The sequence below is a fragment of the Caretta caretta genome, chromosome 10 (assembly GCF_965140235.1).
Source record: "Caretta caretta isolate rCarCar2 chromosome 10, rCarCar1.hap1, whole genome shotgun sequence".
Classification (NCBI taxonomy): Eukaryota; Metazoa; Chordata; order Testudines; family Cheloniidae; genus Caretta; species Caretta caretta.
In genome coordinates, this window is record NC_134215.1 from 3,839,743 (window position 1) to 3,856,537 (window position 16,795).

General features: G+C 52.3%; 1 protein-coding gene across 2 annotated transcripts in view; it reads right to left on the reverse strand.

The window, feature by feature from the left end:
* The window catches only part of RAB26 (RAB26, member RAS oncogene family), a 214,952-nt gene extending 198,428 nt beyond the window's left edge, over positions 1-16,524 (reverse strand). Inside the window, exons 1-2 of one of the 2 annotated variants that reach the window (XM_048868329.2) lie at positions 16,351-16,524; positions 9,160-9,270 (exon numbers count right to left, since the gene is read on the reverse strand). In XM_048868329.2, the coding sequence (XP_048724286.1) occupies positions 9,160-9,267 (108 nt within the window). In that variant the 5' untranslated portion in view covers positions 9,268-9,270; positions 16,351-16,524. Of the gene's footprint in view, positions 1-9,159; positions 9,271-15,342; positions 15,657-16,350 lie in introns of those variants that run through there. The other variant, XM_048868328.2, reaches the window with a different exon arrangement.
* Positions 16,525-16,795: the final 271 nt, after the last annotated feature.

The following is a 16,795-nucleotide window of genomic DNA, read 5'->3' on the forward strand; positions in this document are numbered from 1 at the left end:
AGACAGTCTTCTGGCTGCACATCTCCATGTCCAAAAACCATTAGTTCTTTTCAAAATCCATAATAATTTTCAGCAGAGTTACATAGTTTTCTTTGTATTGTATCACCACATGACTACTCAATATACAGTGCATACACGAATATGCTGGAGAAGTGAGTTAACCATAATTTGATGGTCTACTAGTACTAGAAAATGCAGACGGTGTTCCAATGGATAATTCATAGGACTTCAGAATCTAAAGTCAGTGTTCTCGGCCTTGCATTGGGTAGTAAGAAACAGTCTATTTTAAAAATAAAATATTGAGCAATTACTTTCAGCAAATCCGAGTCCACACCTTTAAATATGGTTTTACAAAGCCAGCTGTAACTCAGCAGATATGTAAAACTCATCCACCTGCCCTGCCCCTAAAGTCTACTGTATCTGCAGGTAGCACAAACTCTGGTATTTCCACAGAGATTTTGAACCATTCCCTTTATCTCTTATCCTAGGCACTGTACCAGAAAAAGACAAATACTAGAAAGATATTGTTCATACACCTGCTTACTAGCAACTTGAAAGGAACATTGAGCTCATGGAAATCCTCCAAGAAATAGAAGAGATCTGAGGAACTACTGAAAAGAATCCCGGGAGGGAAAGGGGAAAAGAATCAGAAGTTGTTAGAGGAAAAGTGCATGTTTTCTACAGAATGAATCTAAATGCCCTGTGCTGTATCTAGTATTAAAGACACTAACAAGCTGACAAGGACATATTTTTGCTTGGTTTGGATCACAGGCACAGCAAGTACCTAACACTTCTATCTACACTTGGGGCAAGATTCTTCCGAGTTTTGAGCTCCTGCCTACCAAAAAAAGAAAAGGAAGGAGCAGACAGGCACAGCAGGAAAGGTGTTATAGGACGGTAGCAGATAAAGAACAGGTCACTGATTTATTATAGGGTCACAATCAGTATTCAGCTGGATATATCAGTCATCATAGCAATGTGAAAAACAGGCTCAAAAGCTACGGTTACAGTGATGCAAAAGGAGTGACATCGTGCTATGAAAAGTGCGATATACCCCAAGTCCATACTGTTAGTACAGCTAGTCAAGCACCAAAACAACCGATTCACAGACAAAGCACCGATTTCAACATGCTACGGTTCACAGGGCTATCAGCTCTTCAGGAGACTGCTACATAGTTGTGAAAGCCTTCACCGATCCCAGATTTACAACATTTAACACCAATATCTGAATATTCAAACCAGCAGCTCATTCAAATACTCAAACTGTGGCCAATAGGAGCTGTGGGGGTGGTGCCTAGGGGCAGTTGCGCACGGAAACCGCCTGGGTCCCCCGCCAAGGAGCTGCTGCCAGAGGGGTGTGCCAGTCGCTTTCGGGAGCCGCTGGGCATCGGCCAGCGCGGGCACAGCACCACCCAAATGTCAGGTGGACCACGTCCACGCAGGCGTGGCTTGTGTGTGTGGGGGGGGGCCCATTGACTGTTCTGCCCTGGGACCCGGAATTGCTGTCAGCGGGCCGGATCCACTTCACTGAAGTCAATAGGACATAAAAACATGCTTAAGAACTTTCATGAACCAGGGACTTACAGTAATACACACGCACACTAATGTCCTAATGTCTTCAAATCGGTTGTAATTAACCGTAGCCAAAAAAATGATGTTCTCTCTGTCCTAGTTGAAGTGACATAACTTCCTTCAAGTTTAAGGATCAGCTCTGCCTGAAGTTTAAAAAAATATATAAAGTAAAACCACAGCCAGCTCTGCTTCCAAGAAAACAACTCCGGGGATCTCTGGTGAGGTTATTTTATATTTAATTGACAAGAAATGCATTATTTTAAATATTGATTGCACAAAGAGCAGGTTTGCTCACCCCCACAGAGCAATTCTCAGGACAGATGCAGCCTAAGCACTGCCCTTTTCTTTTAAGCCCTCACTAATTTACAGATGGGCTCAGAAACTGCAGCTCTGCATGCGAGAGTGAAAACAGGGGTGTGTTTGATTTCAGGCATTAGTTTTTAAGTAAAGTATGAACAGACTTTAAAAGGCACATGCTCTAAAGCAGGAAAGTTCTGCCTGTCTCAAATAAATTCTCTTTCCCTGGACTTAAGGCTGCATTGTGCCTAGTGCGGGGAGGCTAAAAAGAGGAAAATATCTCAAGATGCCATGTTCACACAGCATCAGGAGACGTGAACAGTTCGGGGACAGACAATGGGACTCCGAGTCTCTTTCATCCTTAGGCCAATGGCTCAAATCCAGCTGAGATGAGGAAGTGACTGAAGGTTGTTCCTCTGGCGGCCAACAGGACATGAGTCTTCCTGCAAGTCCAGAACTGGGGGACACGTGCTGCCCATGACAACTGACCGCCTCTCAGCGGAAAGGCCAGCCTCTTCACGCATTGCATCTCAGTGGCCCTTCAAGGCTAGCCCAGGCCCATTAGTATTGGGGATGCCATTGGAGTTTTCACTGGCCCTGCCCATGCTCCACCCATCTGTGGGGAGGAAAGGGACTCCACCCCCCAGGGCCGTCAGTCTGGCACATTCCACCAGAGCGAACCTCATTCAACAGTGCAAACACAGAGGAAAAACACATGCAGTCCCTCAAGCCAGGCAAGCACAAAGTCTGGTGTTCCCCTCCCCCTCTTCGCAGCAAACACCCAGCGACGTGCCTCCTTTGGGTGGGGCTGTCCTAAAGGAGGTTGTGCAGAGACACCTTGGATGCACAGAAGACAGGACCCTCTGACTGCTCCTCACAGGGACATGGCCTTCATCAATTAACACCTCTCTTTGTTGGACTGAGTGGGGGCTTTCCTCAAACTAGAATCGGGGTTCTCCATGGAGGTGCATCCTTACGCACAAGAACCCCCACGCCTGAATCCATCCATGGCATAATCCCGCTGGCATCAACCGCGCATAGCCCCGATTATTTACCCTCCGTGCAGCGGAGAGTAGAATGCAGCACAACACGTGCCCACCCCCACCCTCCGCCCAGTTCTCTCATCCATACAGGGGCAGGTTGGCAAAATGTACATAGCGTTAGGGTTGGGTTGGGTCTTCAGCTGGTGCATAGAGGCCCAGCTCCATTGAAGGGAACTAAAATACACTGGTTTATTTACACTAGCTGTACCACGAAGAATCTGTCCGACACGTCAGCGAGATACTTCAAAATAAAGCTGCTTTCCAGCTGCTTCGTTGAAAGACAGACTGGCCGGACCCAGACACATACATGAAGCAGCCACAGTCCTGGCTCCACATTAAAGCAATGGCAGCAAATCGGCAGCGGAGAGAAAGCTTTGAACATCTAAGCCTGCCCAGAATGGGATTTCCAAGGGAAAACCACTGAACTTTCCTAGGCCTGTTATCTGGAAATATTACACAGCCTGGGTTGAGATGGCTTTCAACGCCCAAGCACAGCAAGCCAACAGCCGCATGCATGGAAAGCGGCTGACAGCAGGTTCTGCCAGGGAAAAATCAAACACCAGCTGTGGCTATAAACGACAACTGGGTGAATACTGAAAAATACATTATTTGAATGTAGACAGATGTTTGCAAATAAACACCCACCTATTTGTCCTGACAGGATCTATGACCCCACGTATGTTCCATAGCCATTCAGCCGAATGGTTTCTTCCTTTTCTTCACCGCTTTCTTCTTTCCCCTGGTTCCTTTCACACTTCGGGTCTGTCTGGAGTACAACCGCAGGTGTGAGCGGAGCTCGTGCAGACATACCCAAGCTGGCTTTAACCTACCTAGCTCAGGTACCAGAACTGCAAAGTCTCCCAGTTAATTTCCCAGGGCTCCAGGTGCTTTTGCACAGCCCGTATGGAAGCCCATCCCACCAGAGCTTCACTGCTCCGGTATCCAAGCTAGCTAGATTAACGGTAGTTCAGCTACGTCTACGCAAACTGCAGTCACCCCCTGAAGTGCAGACGTACCCCTAGATTCTGCTTTACTGAGCGCCACAATCACTAAATTGCTGAGCTAGTGAAAAAGTATCCGATTTTTTATTTTAATTGACAAATTTTCAAAAATTCAAAAAACAAAGCTGTGGAAGGGGAATTTAGACAGTTTTTTTTTTTTTTTTTTTTGCAAATTCTTCCCCCTGATTTTTTGCCCAGCTGTAGAAGGGGTTGACTGTCAGAATCGGAAGGGTGGTTCTAGTTTTGGAACAAAAAAGAAGCATGAATGACGTCTGGCTGGATTCAACAAACCTGCAGAGTCAATGCAACATACATTTCGTTTCTCTGTAACTACTGCTCAGTTCTACGGCTCAGCCCCTGTGTCTGGGCACCGCACACAAAAAGCCACATCTCCCACTCATGGTCCTTTTCCTTCATCTGCAGCCCCCCTGTTCAGTCGTCCCCCACCCTGAAGGACTGGAACTAAAGATGCAGCAGCACCCCCTGGCTTGAAGGATAGGGCCCATCCAAGGATTACAGTTCTGTTCAACCGCTTTCAGCACACCCACTATACAGATTGTTCCAGCACCCCGCCTGCACCTTCCCACCCTGCTCCTCTCTTGGCTTCTTCCCAAACCACCCTCCCTTCCTTCCAGGCACAGCGCGAAACCTGGGCAATGATTACATTAAGGGAAAGCCTCGTGCATCAGCATGGAGACGTCGTCCAGAAGCATTCAGGGAGCCATCTTTTTGACTGCTCTCCTCTTTTAAAAAAAAAGGAGGGGACGGAAAAATCAGTCATCCAATTAGGAAACAGCAACGATACCATTTGGCTTCAGTGACCAATCACACCCCACATATTCAGAGCCATGGTTAAACCAAATAACCCATAAGCTGGAGCATGTTTGTACAAAGTTTGTACAGTTACAACGAACAGGTTCATAGTCATCAGCATGAGTTCATGCATCATTCACAGGCAGGAGGAGAGGGTGAAAGTCAAACCGATTATTCGCTAGGAACAGGTCCGTTAGCTCACCTATAAGGAGTGTCAGGAACTTGGGATGGTGGGTTCAGTTAGCTCTGAAGGAGGACACAGACGTAGCTCTGCCCCGACTGGACCTGTGTGGGTGTGGATCTGGGGAAGAATTTGGAGCTAATCCCAGGGTACTTTTCTGTTCCATGCAGAGTGTTAGACAAGCACGGACCAGAAATACCAGACCACTGTCCTCCTCCAGACAAGTGACACCAAAATCCTTGGCTAGTGGTCTGCTTACTTTGTGCCTTTCTCCCGTTGGCCACTCACAGGCCCAATGAATCACCTAAGGCTTGGTCTACACGCAAACTCGTACCAGTTTAACTAAAGGTGTGTTCTTAAACCAAGTTAGCTAAACCAGTGCATGCCCTTGTGTGGACACCCTTGAAACCTGTTTTTTAAATGGTTTCTGTTGACTGGAAGAGGGCGCGCAGCAAAGGCCCAAGACACACCCACAATCTCTGAAGAGCCGAACACAAGCCGAACTCAATGTACGACACCAAAATATGATTCACACGAGAGACTGGAAACGCTTCCTCCCTTTCGGATTCCTTCCTCTAGTGCAGAGGACTGCCTACAACCTCAGCTTTGTGATTCTTCATTACTGGGGTAAATCATTCGACAATAAGAGCGAGGGGAGGACACAAAATCCAGGTGGAATGGAGGAAATTTTGTGACCAAAACAAGTATCATCCCTTAAAAAGAGAGACACATTGGAGGGGCATGGGCAGACCCTCTAGTCTGCAAAATATCCCCAAAAGGCAGCAGCTTTGTGCCTCCCGCATATAAGAGGGAGGAGAACATGGGCATCCCCTCCTTTGTCTCTCCAGGTTACTGGATCACATGGTTATGAACCACAACTGGATGAAAACCTTAGCTCACTTTTTCTTGGAACGTTCATGGAGCCAAACTCCACTAAACAACTACTCTCGGACATTTACTCTCTCATAAAAAGCTGGTTTCACAGCCTTGTAGTCTCCTCTCTCTGGACTGCTGTCCCTTAAATAAAACATGAAATGATACAAACAGGTCATTTTGGAGACAGGCAGGGCCCTGATGGCAAGAGGCTGCCATCCTGGGGGCTGCCCTGAGAAATGGCAGCACAAATCTCTAATGCCGAAGAGAATTACTCACCTCTTCTGGATGTGCTGAAAGGACATCCAGCCTTCAGGAGCTCGATCCCAGCTCACCAGCAGCGTGGCATGGTCACCCCTAAAGAACAAGCCCTTCACAGCAGAGAGAATTGCCAGTTAGAAACATGGGTTGTTTGGAAAGAATCTGTTACCACCTGTCCGGGCCGCAACTGGATCCCTTGCTGGAAATCCCAAAGGCTGAGCAGGCCAGGGAGGCGGAACTCCCTTGCTCCCTGAATTGGTCACATCCAGGTAAGAGCAGACCCATCAAGGCACATGGGGGTTGTCTGAAGCATGTGCTGTGGCTGTCCATGGTTTAGCTGTTCAGCAGATAAACTGAGGTCTCCAGCCTCCGGGGCAGTCACCAGCACTAAACGTACACCAAACTATTATGCTTAAAGAGAAATATTTTCCCTGGCTGACTGTTTGGAAAGCTGGAGCTGTGCGGTGGCACGTTTAAAGGGCTCCTTGAAATTTAGCAGCAAGGCTGAGTTAGACGGGGGTGCCCGAGGTGTCAGTTCTCAGCCCTGAATGGGAAAATGCAGCTGAGGAGCTGGCATACACCACGCCAATACACCAGGGAGCCAAGGGGCTTTGAAATGCTGAGACAACGCCGGAAACGTGCAACTCAACAACACGAGGCTGCCATAAGCAACGACGCAGGATCTGCTGCAACATGCTCTCCAGCTCACCAAAGCGAGCTTCCCGCGCTGCCGTCAGCTGTTCTCTCAGTCTGCTGGGTTCTTGTTTATTTCTGTTTAATATTCAGGTAAACGCTATGTCTCATGCTAATGGCGGGAAACAAATACATTTCATTCCCTCATTATTCCCATTCATATCCAGGCTCTGTGGACACGACAGGTTTGGAATACCGATGGGCTCAGGGAGGGTCTCTTCGGCGGAGCTGCTCATGCAGCAGGTTTGTTTACAGGCTCCAGAGGCGGGGCTGCAGGAGAGCGAAGCATCCCAGCTCCGTCCACGTGCTGGGCATCTCGCAGATAACGAGGAGATGTGGGCACTGAGAAGTGAAAGCGCTACCAGCCACCTTTCCGAGGCAGGCTCCTTTCCCAGCCCCTCCAGGTTTGAAAGACTCTTTATTCATGCTCACCTGCTCTATGCGCTGGAGCAGTTCCCGTCATCATTTGCTCCCACTCATACAATGATATGCCAGTGACTCTCAACCTTTCCATACCGGGGTCCCCCAGAGCCTCCCCTTCAACTCCAGGTAGCAGGCTCCAGCGGGGACTCCCCTCCCCTTTAACAACCTGGGAAAGGCAGGTGGTGGTGAACCCCCAATTTCAAACCCAAGGGATACCCACTATAAAAAAGGAGGCCTTCTTTAATATCATGGATTGGCAACAGGTTCCTGGACAATATGCAGTCTCTCATATTGATATAGTACTTCTCATCCCAATCGATACATACGCACCTTACCAACGCAAGCACCTCTGGGGAGAAATGTAGCAGCTGTTTAAAAGGACAGTGTGGTCTAAAAATAATAATCATACTATTAAGAGAATGGAATTGCTTCCTCTCTCTTACTCACACCACCTTGGATTACTAAACCTGAAGGAATTTTACACAGCTAATTAACGAGACACTGGTTATGCTGCATCTTTACTTTTTGCATTTCTCAGCTCAGACAAAGAAAATAGATCGGACAGTCACAGTCAATTGCCACTGATTTTCCCTCCCATGCACAAGCATGACGCTGCAAAGTTCTGGTTGCAAATGCTGCAAGGGAATTTTGTGTTTGCAAAAATTGTTTCCATTTAAGTTTTTTTTTTTTTAATATTGATAGAAATATTTTGATTGGCTTTCTGTTTTTCTTTTTAAAAAAGCTTATAAAATAAAACTTAAATCTGGGGACAAATTGCACTTGTCTGTGTCCATTGAACAGCACATGACTTCCTGGAGTGTGGCTACTGTATTAAATTAAAACAGGAGGAATGCAGGCACATAGAATGTAGTTACCCAAGACACTATCAGAAATTTGTGACTAAAGGATGCTATGTGGCCGTTTAATAACCGTGCGTGATCAGGACCTCTGTTTCAGAACTTCTATGAACTGACCAGCACCTGTGCTGCCCAGAACTGTGCTAGGACCCGGGGTCACACAGGCTCAGAGGGACAAGTATCCCCTGTGTCAGCAACATCACTTCCAGCAGTGCCCTGGTCTGCTTTGCTGGTGGGTCCCCATGTCATTGGACCAGGCTTGACTCTCCTTTGCCTTGGAGATCAGCCTAAAGGGGTGTGGTTGCTGCAGAGTAACACACACCGTAAGGCAGACAAACAAGACACACTTTCAGATGCTGCCTCTGGTGCGCCAGGGAGCCCTTCCCACAGCTCGGCGGCTGATGCACTGCACGTACACCAGGCATATCTGAAAAGGAAGCACTGCCCTCAAGCAGACTTTGAAAAAGAACCGTGGGCAGGGTGGAGATTAAACAAAAAACATTCCCTCTGCCAGTAGTTTCCTGTGTCCCATTCAGTGCTTAATTTGTCATGGAGCTCAAGCAATGCTTTCTACATTCATAACTGATGCAGGAAGCCCAGAGGTGCCGGGGCTCTGGACTGCCAAGCCCAGAGGTGCCCGGGCTCAGCCCTGGCACAAATCAAGCACTGCTCCCATTGTTAACATCGTAGATATCTGGGTCTGAATGAAGCTCTCTCCTACCCACTAAGGTTTTCAACTCATGCTAGACCCTGCAGTGAGGTCATATGCCTGTGATTATGACATCACAATACACATACATAGAAGCAGCATCTTAAAACAAAACCATGAAGCTTCTGCTTCTCCCAGTGGCATTTCCCAGGCTATTGCTCGCGTACAGCAACAGAAGACGCGTTTTCCCACACCCTGAGATGGCAAGTCATCACATTCGGACACTCCACTAAAGCAGATAAATAAAGCAACGGCTGCGCAAAGCATGCGTGTGTAACCCTGAGTGTGCTTTAGCAGCAGCCCTAGAGAAAATCTTCATCCCCCTGAGAGCTCGGAGGCTGGCATTTGCCACTCACAGAATAGTTGAATACAGGAAGGGGGGGGGGAACAACACAAAAAAAGCAACATTGTATAAAGCTGTTCAATAGCACCTTACCCGGAAGTCAATTCCAACTGTCGAAATGAAGCTGCCGGCCAGGAAAGCGCCATCTTTAAACCGCACCAGAAGGCAGGTTTTGCCAACCCCAGAGTCACCAACCAACATCACCTAAAAAACAAAAAAACAAGCACAATGCAAAGTTAGATACTATTTTTAAAAGGAGGAGGAGGGTTTTCCTTAAGGGAAACGTAACTACTGAGATTGGTTCCAGCACCGTAGGCCCCACTGAAGTTAACGGGATTACTCATGCACTCAAAGTTAGACGCATGCCTCTGTGATTGCAGGCTTGGGGCTACAGTTAGATTCACATTTACTCAAGGCCAAGAGTGGGAACAAGTTTTCTATTTAAAAAAAAAAATTAAAAAGAATCATTTGTCTGAGATTGAAGAGACACCCCCTTGGTGTCTGACTTCGACCAAAGGAAGAAAATACCCAGTACAGATTGCTACGACATCCATGAATCTGCCTTGCAATGGCCAAATGCTGCTGTTCACATGACGCTTACAGCAGATAAATTCAGGACCCTGGCACATGACAGTATGTTACAAATGTCGATCACTTTCATTAGACAGAGGTACTAGGAGAGCTTCTGTTCTCCCTGTCTCAGAACAGAAAAATAAGGGGACATAAGAACGGCCACACTGGGTCAGACCAAAGGTCCATCTAGCCCAGTATCCTGTCTTCTGACAGTGGCCAATGTCAGGTGCCCCAGAGGGAATGAACATAAGAGGGAATCATCAAGTGATCCATTTAATCACACAGAATGGTGGTAAATGCAAAACTGATAAGAGTGACTATTTTTTTCTACCCACCACGTAATTAGACTTTGGGACTCATTGCCACCTGCTAAGGCCAAGAATTCAGCAAGATTGCAAAACGGACTGGTGACAGTTTGACAAGTTACTCCTTCCAAAATTTTTGTTAGCGACATTAAACCTCATAGTTCAGGATTTAAGCCAAACTCGGACTTTTAGAGACCAGGATGACCCCTCATATGGATGGCAGATTATCCCATATCCGCTGCTGTGTGGTTCTTCCACCTTCCTCTGAAACACCTGGCACTGGCCACTCTCGGAGACAGGATACGGGTGTAGATGGACCTTGGGTCTGATCCACTATGGCAATTCCTACATTACATGCAAGTCACTGGGACTGCAGGAGGAGTAAGGGTAACAGAATCTGGCCCTTAGTTATTCTGGGTGTAATAAATGTAGGTTATTTAACCGGACATCCTGTGTAACCAGGCAATTTTTAAAACACACGTTAATAACCCTCGATAGACCCTCAGGACACTCTTATGAAGTACAGCCAGTATGTACAGTTCGGAAAGATTGTCCTCAAGCCTAGATGCTACACACCGTTAACAGGAGCATGAGCACAAGTCAGTAACGGGGCCGAAAGCTTCTGAAGATCTGGGCCTCGTCTCCGTTTTACAGAGAGGGAAACGGTAACAGTCGCACTCAGGTCTCATTCACAGCAGTGGAGCAGGATGCAGCCCAGAGAAGTCAGTGGCCTAATTTTAAGGGTGCTGAGTACCTGCAGTTTCCATTAGCTTCATTGGAATTTGTGGATGCCCAGAACCTCTGCGGGCCTGCTCCAAAGCCTGCTGAAGTGAGCAGAGTGACTAGCTTTGATTTCAGTGGGTTTTGGATCAGGCCCCAACTGACTTATTGAGGATCACTCAGCGGGGACACTGACGAAGACGGGACTAGAAACCATGGGTGCAACTCCAGCAGCAAAACTCCCATTGACTTCAGCGGGGCCAGGATTTCATCCTGCCAGTTCTGTGCCTGAGCACCAGCCCATCCTCCACCCCGCTCTTATTATTTAGGGTGTAAATCTTAACAGTACCCAAAAGCATTATGCTCAAAAATCTGATACATGTGCACCCCCCCCTTAATGTTATACACATTATAACCTTAAAACCAGCGCTTGTCAACCCAGCCAGGCAGCAGATGGCTTCCCTTACGAAGATTAGCTCTCCGCAGATCAGTCTCACTCGGGGTCGTGTAACAAACAATCGTGTCTCTGGGGCTAAGATAGCTGCTTGCGTAGCAGGAGGGAGTTCCGTGCTGGGTTTCTGGCAAGAGGGCCAGTTCCAAGTTCACTTCTCAGCTCCAGACTTGGAATTCTGAGTCTGCCCAAGCGCAGGACATTTAGCGAGATCAGCAAAGTCCACACTGGGCTGTTATGCACAACAAAAGGCAAAGCAGGACAAATCTCACTTGCACCAGTCCCACTCATGAACTGGGAACAGGACAGGACAGTGGCTAATCTTTATAGGTTCACAGACACCGACTCTCTAGCAAGGCACTTGGATTTGGACAGATGCATTAAGTTTCTCATTATCTTGGGCAGCTGCCAGAATGTGAGATGGGGAAGGTCCTAGGAGTCAGATTCTGACCTCAGGTTATATGCGAACATCACTCTATTGACCTGAAGTCAGTCCCGCTGTACACTAGTGTATTGGAGATCAGAGTGTCGACTCTGCCTTGTTCTTCTGTACACAGCAACGACCTCTAGTGTGGACTAGAGCCCTCCGGTGACTGGGAATAAGAGTCGTACAAATCGGCTCTTTATGAGCTGCGGGGCCATTCATCTCTGTCACTCATTCAAAAACAAAGACAGACCAAATTCGGTCAGAGGCTGGTGGCTCCTGCTGGCAGCTCTTTGGCTTATTTGAAACCTCTTGGTGTTTTCTGTCCAGTTCCTAATGGAGCAGGTGTTCCAGTCAGGAAAACCGTGGCAGTGGACGGTCCCTGGCCCCCTTGCTGGCCATCTCAGCAGAGGCCAAGGACGGGATGGATCAGAGAGACTGACAGTGAGAGAGGAGCCTGGCAAGCTAGGGCCGAGGCAGGGAAGCTTGAGCGGCTGTCACCTCTGCTGCACCATTTCTGGAGAGGAAACAGAACCGTCCAGGCTCCAGGGCTGTGGATGTGTCAAGAGCATTGAATTCACTTTGGCCAAAGGCAATGATGCGTCACGCCACACGCTGAATTTCAATCGCATCCTGGCCATGCGGGGTGCCAAAGGCACCAAGTCTCTTTGTACACTGCACCAAGATTCATACCTTGCTGCAACAAGCACTGGCTTCCACACAGCTTGATCCTCAATGCCAGAGGGAACTGGGTTAAAGGCAAGGCTCAGAGCAGGCTGGGACACTGAAATTACAGATTCAGGCCAAACAAAACCAGAGCGCTCCAAGGTGGGTGCACAGAGGGCCCTGTGACTGCACTGGAACAGACACTTACATCCAGTGGTGATAGGTGCCCTAGAAAGACGGAAGAGACACAGAACAAGCTAAAGGTACAAACTAATGAAATTCCATCGGCAGCAGGCAGAATCAGCACATTGCAGCTGGTTAGAGGAACGCTGTCATCTTGGTTTAGAAGCCAAGTTTCGATGCTGTTAAGGGGGAACCAGAGGGTTCCAATACCTGATTGCAACAGAAAGCTTTGCATTCGTCATTTTAAAAGGTCAATAGAAAAGGAGGATTTTTAAGGGGGGTGGAAAGTGATTTGCATTAAAACCACCTGCTGTATCCCTGTCACTTGTGCCTGATTTCAGAGTAGCAGCCGTGTTAGTCTGTATTCGCAAAAAGAAAATGAGTACTTGTGGCACCTTAGAGACTAACCAATTGTGAGCTGTAGCTCACGAAAGCTTATGCTCAGGTAAATTGGTTAGTCTCTAAAGTGCCACAAGTCCTTCTTTTCTACTTGTGCCTGAGACTCAGAGGGGGAAACTGACCAGCCTAATTTCACTGCTGCAGCCCAGTGACGAAGACTCCGAAATGAGGATGTTTCGGGGTGTAGAGGGGAGATTATCTGAACAGTGCCCCTTCCCAGTACGGTTTTCAGAGAAGTGCTCTCCCACAAACACAGAGAGGAACTGTATCTGGAGTGGCCGTCTGCACAACCCCCTGTGGGCAGGTTTTTGGTTCTCTCTTCGTACAGCACCGAGAGCACAATGACTGGGGACAAGAGGCACCATTGCCGTGCAGAGAATCCTAACAGGTCACTTCTAGAACTCTAGAGGCAAAGGAAGAGCCACTACTGTACACGGGGGCCACGGACTTATTAAAGTTCCAATGAACGCTACCAAGATACAAGATCACAAAGGGAAACACCGCACCCCTTAACGCCAATGTTCCTTACGGCCTACAATTGACCATACATCTTGTTACCAGGCTGTTAAGACATGAACATCTTCAGCTCTTTCTTTTCAACCACATTTTGCAGACCCATCACTGGGTGGATTGGGGGTGGGGGGCCAGGAGAGGTTGCAGAAGAATGGAGCCTAGTAGGGTGCCGCTCTGGGAATTGCCTAACAGGGAAAGGGAGGACATGCTCCTGACCCACCTGTGCCAGCCACTGGGGATTGCTGTACATGCTAACACAGATGTCCAGGGTAAAATGAAGTGTAGGTGAAAAACAAAGGAAAATCTCTGCCCTGCAGAGCTCACTGCAGCCAGGGGTCTGTGCCGGGTAGGGGAACTTTTCCTGGAGCCCTGTAGGGGGAAGTCCTAGCAGTAGCAGGACAGGCAAGCTAGGTGCCAGGGGATAGGTTTGGGGGTGGGGTTTTTTAGCGGGGGGGGGGGGACACACACGAAGATCTGCCCTTTCCCCCTGGCTCCAGGGAGACCCTCCTCTGTACCCAGCCCAACTCCCCCGCTGCCCAGCGGCTGCTAAGGTGCAGCTCCATGGCTCTCTGATCCGAGCTCCCGGGCTCTATTCCGTCCACAGAGTGAAGCTGCAGGGCTCGGTCCCAGCCTCGCCTTCCCACCCGTCTCCGACCCTGCCCAGCCTCCCTGGGAACAAAGTTTGCGTGGAGACTCGCGGCTGGGGAGGGCCAGGAAGATCGAGGGAGCTGCTGTTCCCCGTGCGGATCCCTTCCCTTTCCCCAAGCCTCCCCTGACCCATCGCCAGGGGCCAGCTTGTTCTGCCTGACTGGGGAGGGGGGGTCGGGGGGGTCATTTAACCTGTCCAGCCACCCCGCCCCCAGCGGTAACCCGCTCCCATTCCCCCTTGGAGGTGGTTCCCCCCTCTCCCCTTCTCTGCAGCCACAGCCCGACCCGCCACCCCGACTCTCTGCACCTTGCACCCTACTCCCGGACGGGCCCAAGTGCACGACGCTCTGGGATAACACCCCCCTGTCCGGCACCCCGAGCCGGCACCCAGCGCAGGGCTCTCTCCCGAGGCTGTGCCGTGCGCCAGGACACCCTGGCCTCGGGCTGCAGCCTACTCCTGAACCCCGCTGGCCTCTCCTGGTCTCTGGGGCTGCCGGCTCATTCCTCTAGCCCCCCCCCGCACCCCCTAAGCAGCCCGCGCCAACCAACGCCAGGTCCCTGCGCCCCACATGGTGCAGACACCTGCCCTTAAAACTTGGGGGGCGGCCTGGTCTTCGCGCTCAGCTCTCCCCGTGGGCCTGCGCGCTAAGTTCTGGGGGCCAAACTCCCCCCCCATCGCTCTGGGATCCTCCAACCCCTCGGGTCTGCGACCCCCGCTAGAACCTGTGCGCACCGGGACACTCCCCGCAGCAGCGGGTCCGTGCACCCCGGGCTACTCTCCCCAGTCCCAGGCTCAGTACGCCCCTCCCAGCGCCCCGGGCTCCGTGCGCCCCTGCCGGTACCCTGGTCCCCTCCAAGCAACCTAGCCCTCCCCACAAACCCTGCGGTCTGTGCGCCCTGGCCCAGCGGTCCACTCCCCGGCCCTGGGCTCCGTGCGCCCCTGCCCGGCACCCTCGTCCCCTCCCCGGCCCCGGGCTCCGTGCGCCCAGTCCCCTCCCCGGCCCTGGGCTCCGTGCGCCCCTGCCCGACACCCTGGTCCCCACCCCGGCCCCGGGCTCAGTGAGACCCTGACCGGCACCCTGGTCCCCTCCCCGGCCCCGGGCTCCGTGAGACCCTGACCGGCACCCTGGTCCCCTCCCCGGCCCCGGGCTCCGTGAGACCCTGACCGGCACCCTGGTCCCCTCCCCGGCCCCGGGCTCCGTGAGACCCTGACCGGCACCCTGGTCCCCTCCCCGGCCCCGGGCTCCGTGAGACCCTGACCGGCACTCTGGTCCCCTCCCGGACTCCGTGCGCCCCTCCCCAGCCCCGGGCTCCCCGGCACCCTGGTCCCCGTGCGCCCCTGCCCGGCGCTCCAGGCTCCAGCCCTGGGGTCGGTGCCCGGGTGCTGCCCTTACCTTGAAGGCCACGTCGTAGAACTCCCCGCTGCTGCTCAGGGAGGGCCGGCTGGGCAGCACCGCCCCGTTGAGGGGCAGCTCCGGGCTGGGGCGGCTGCTGCCCCCCTTGGCTCTGGCCGCCGCGCCGCCGGCTTGGCCGCTCTCCTTGGCGGGGGGCAGCGCGGAGGAGGGCGGGGAGCTGCTGCTCCCCTTGCTCTTGAGGGTCTTTTTCCTGGACATGCCTCCGGCTGGGCAGCGGCCGGCTCCGGGGCGCGGGGGCGGCGGGAGCGGGGCGCTCAGCGCGCAGCCTGGGCCAGCCGCCTGCAGGGGAGCGGGCGCAGCATCCCGGCCCCGGCCCCACCGCGCCGTGCCCGGCGCATCCCCCGGCCGCCTCTCTGCCCCGGCTGGCTCCGGGCTGCCTCCCGCTGACGGCCACCTCCGGCAGCCACTGGGAGCGCCCGAGCCCAGCCAGGCTGCCAATGGCAGCCGGGCAGGGGCGGGGACCAGCCCCCGGGGCTCCAGCTGCGGTCCGCCCCGCCGAGGGGCAGGGAGAGGGGCGGCTGCGCGCGGACCCGCCCCCCTCCCTGGCCCCGGGTCCGCCTGCGCGCCTGGCTGCGCTTCACGCCGCTGCCCCTCGGAGCGGGGAATGCCCCTGGCCCGGGCTCGCCCCGGGGGCGCAGGGCAGCCTTCGCACCCCGCAGAGAGCCGCGCGGGCTGCCTGTGCGCGCTCACCCTCCCCAGGGAGCCGGGCACGCTGCACGAACTCTCCCAGGGAGCAAGGGCGTGATCCATTGACAAGCTCCCCCACCCCCCGGAAAACGATGCAGAGCATGGCATTAACCCCCCCCCCCAGCCGCCCCGCGCCCAGAAAGTAACGCGGATCCCCTCCCAATAGAGCCTGCACCACCCCCCCCCCCGGGAGCAGAGCATCCTGCATTGACTCCCCCCCCCCCCCACGAGAGCAATACAAATTGCCTCTAAACACCCCACCCCCCCGGAATGCATGTAACACCCCACCCCAGCACGCACACGTGGGTCCTTCCACACGGGTTGAGCAACGTGGGGCTTGCATTAAAAACCATCCCGAGGAAACAATCCGTCCCTAGCTATTGTCACTCCTAAAGCCAACTCCGGTAGCTGTGAGACAACAGCAAGCCCGCTCGGGAGGCTGTGGGTGCCTGGAGACCCGGGGCTGGGATCGGTCTAGCCGGGGGTGGGGGCCCGCAGGTGAAAGCAGCCCGGAATCAAGAGAGCCAGCGTGTCTCGGTCTCCAAAGCGAGCAGCTGTGTTTGTTTTGCGGTTACAATCCGACAGGCGAAGGACGCTGCTGCGGGGCCGGGTCCGACGGATGGATCGAGAGTCGGGTGGGATGGGAGCGGCAGGCGGGTTTGCAATTTGCCAGGCGATCCCCAGCCTGCTTTGAGATCCGTTTCGCTTCACGTTGGCACTTGCCTCCTGCAGGCAGGCGCTGGGA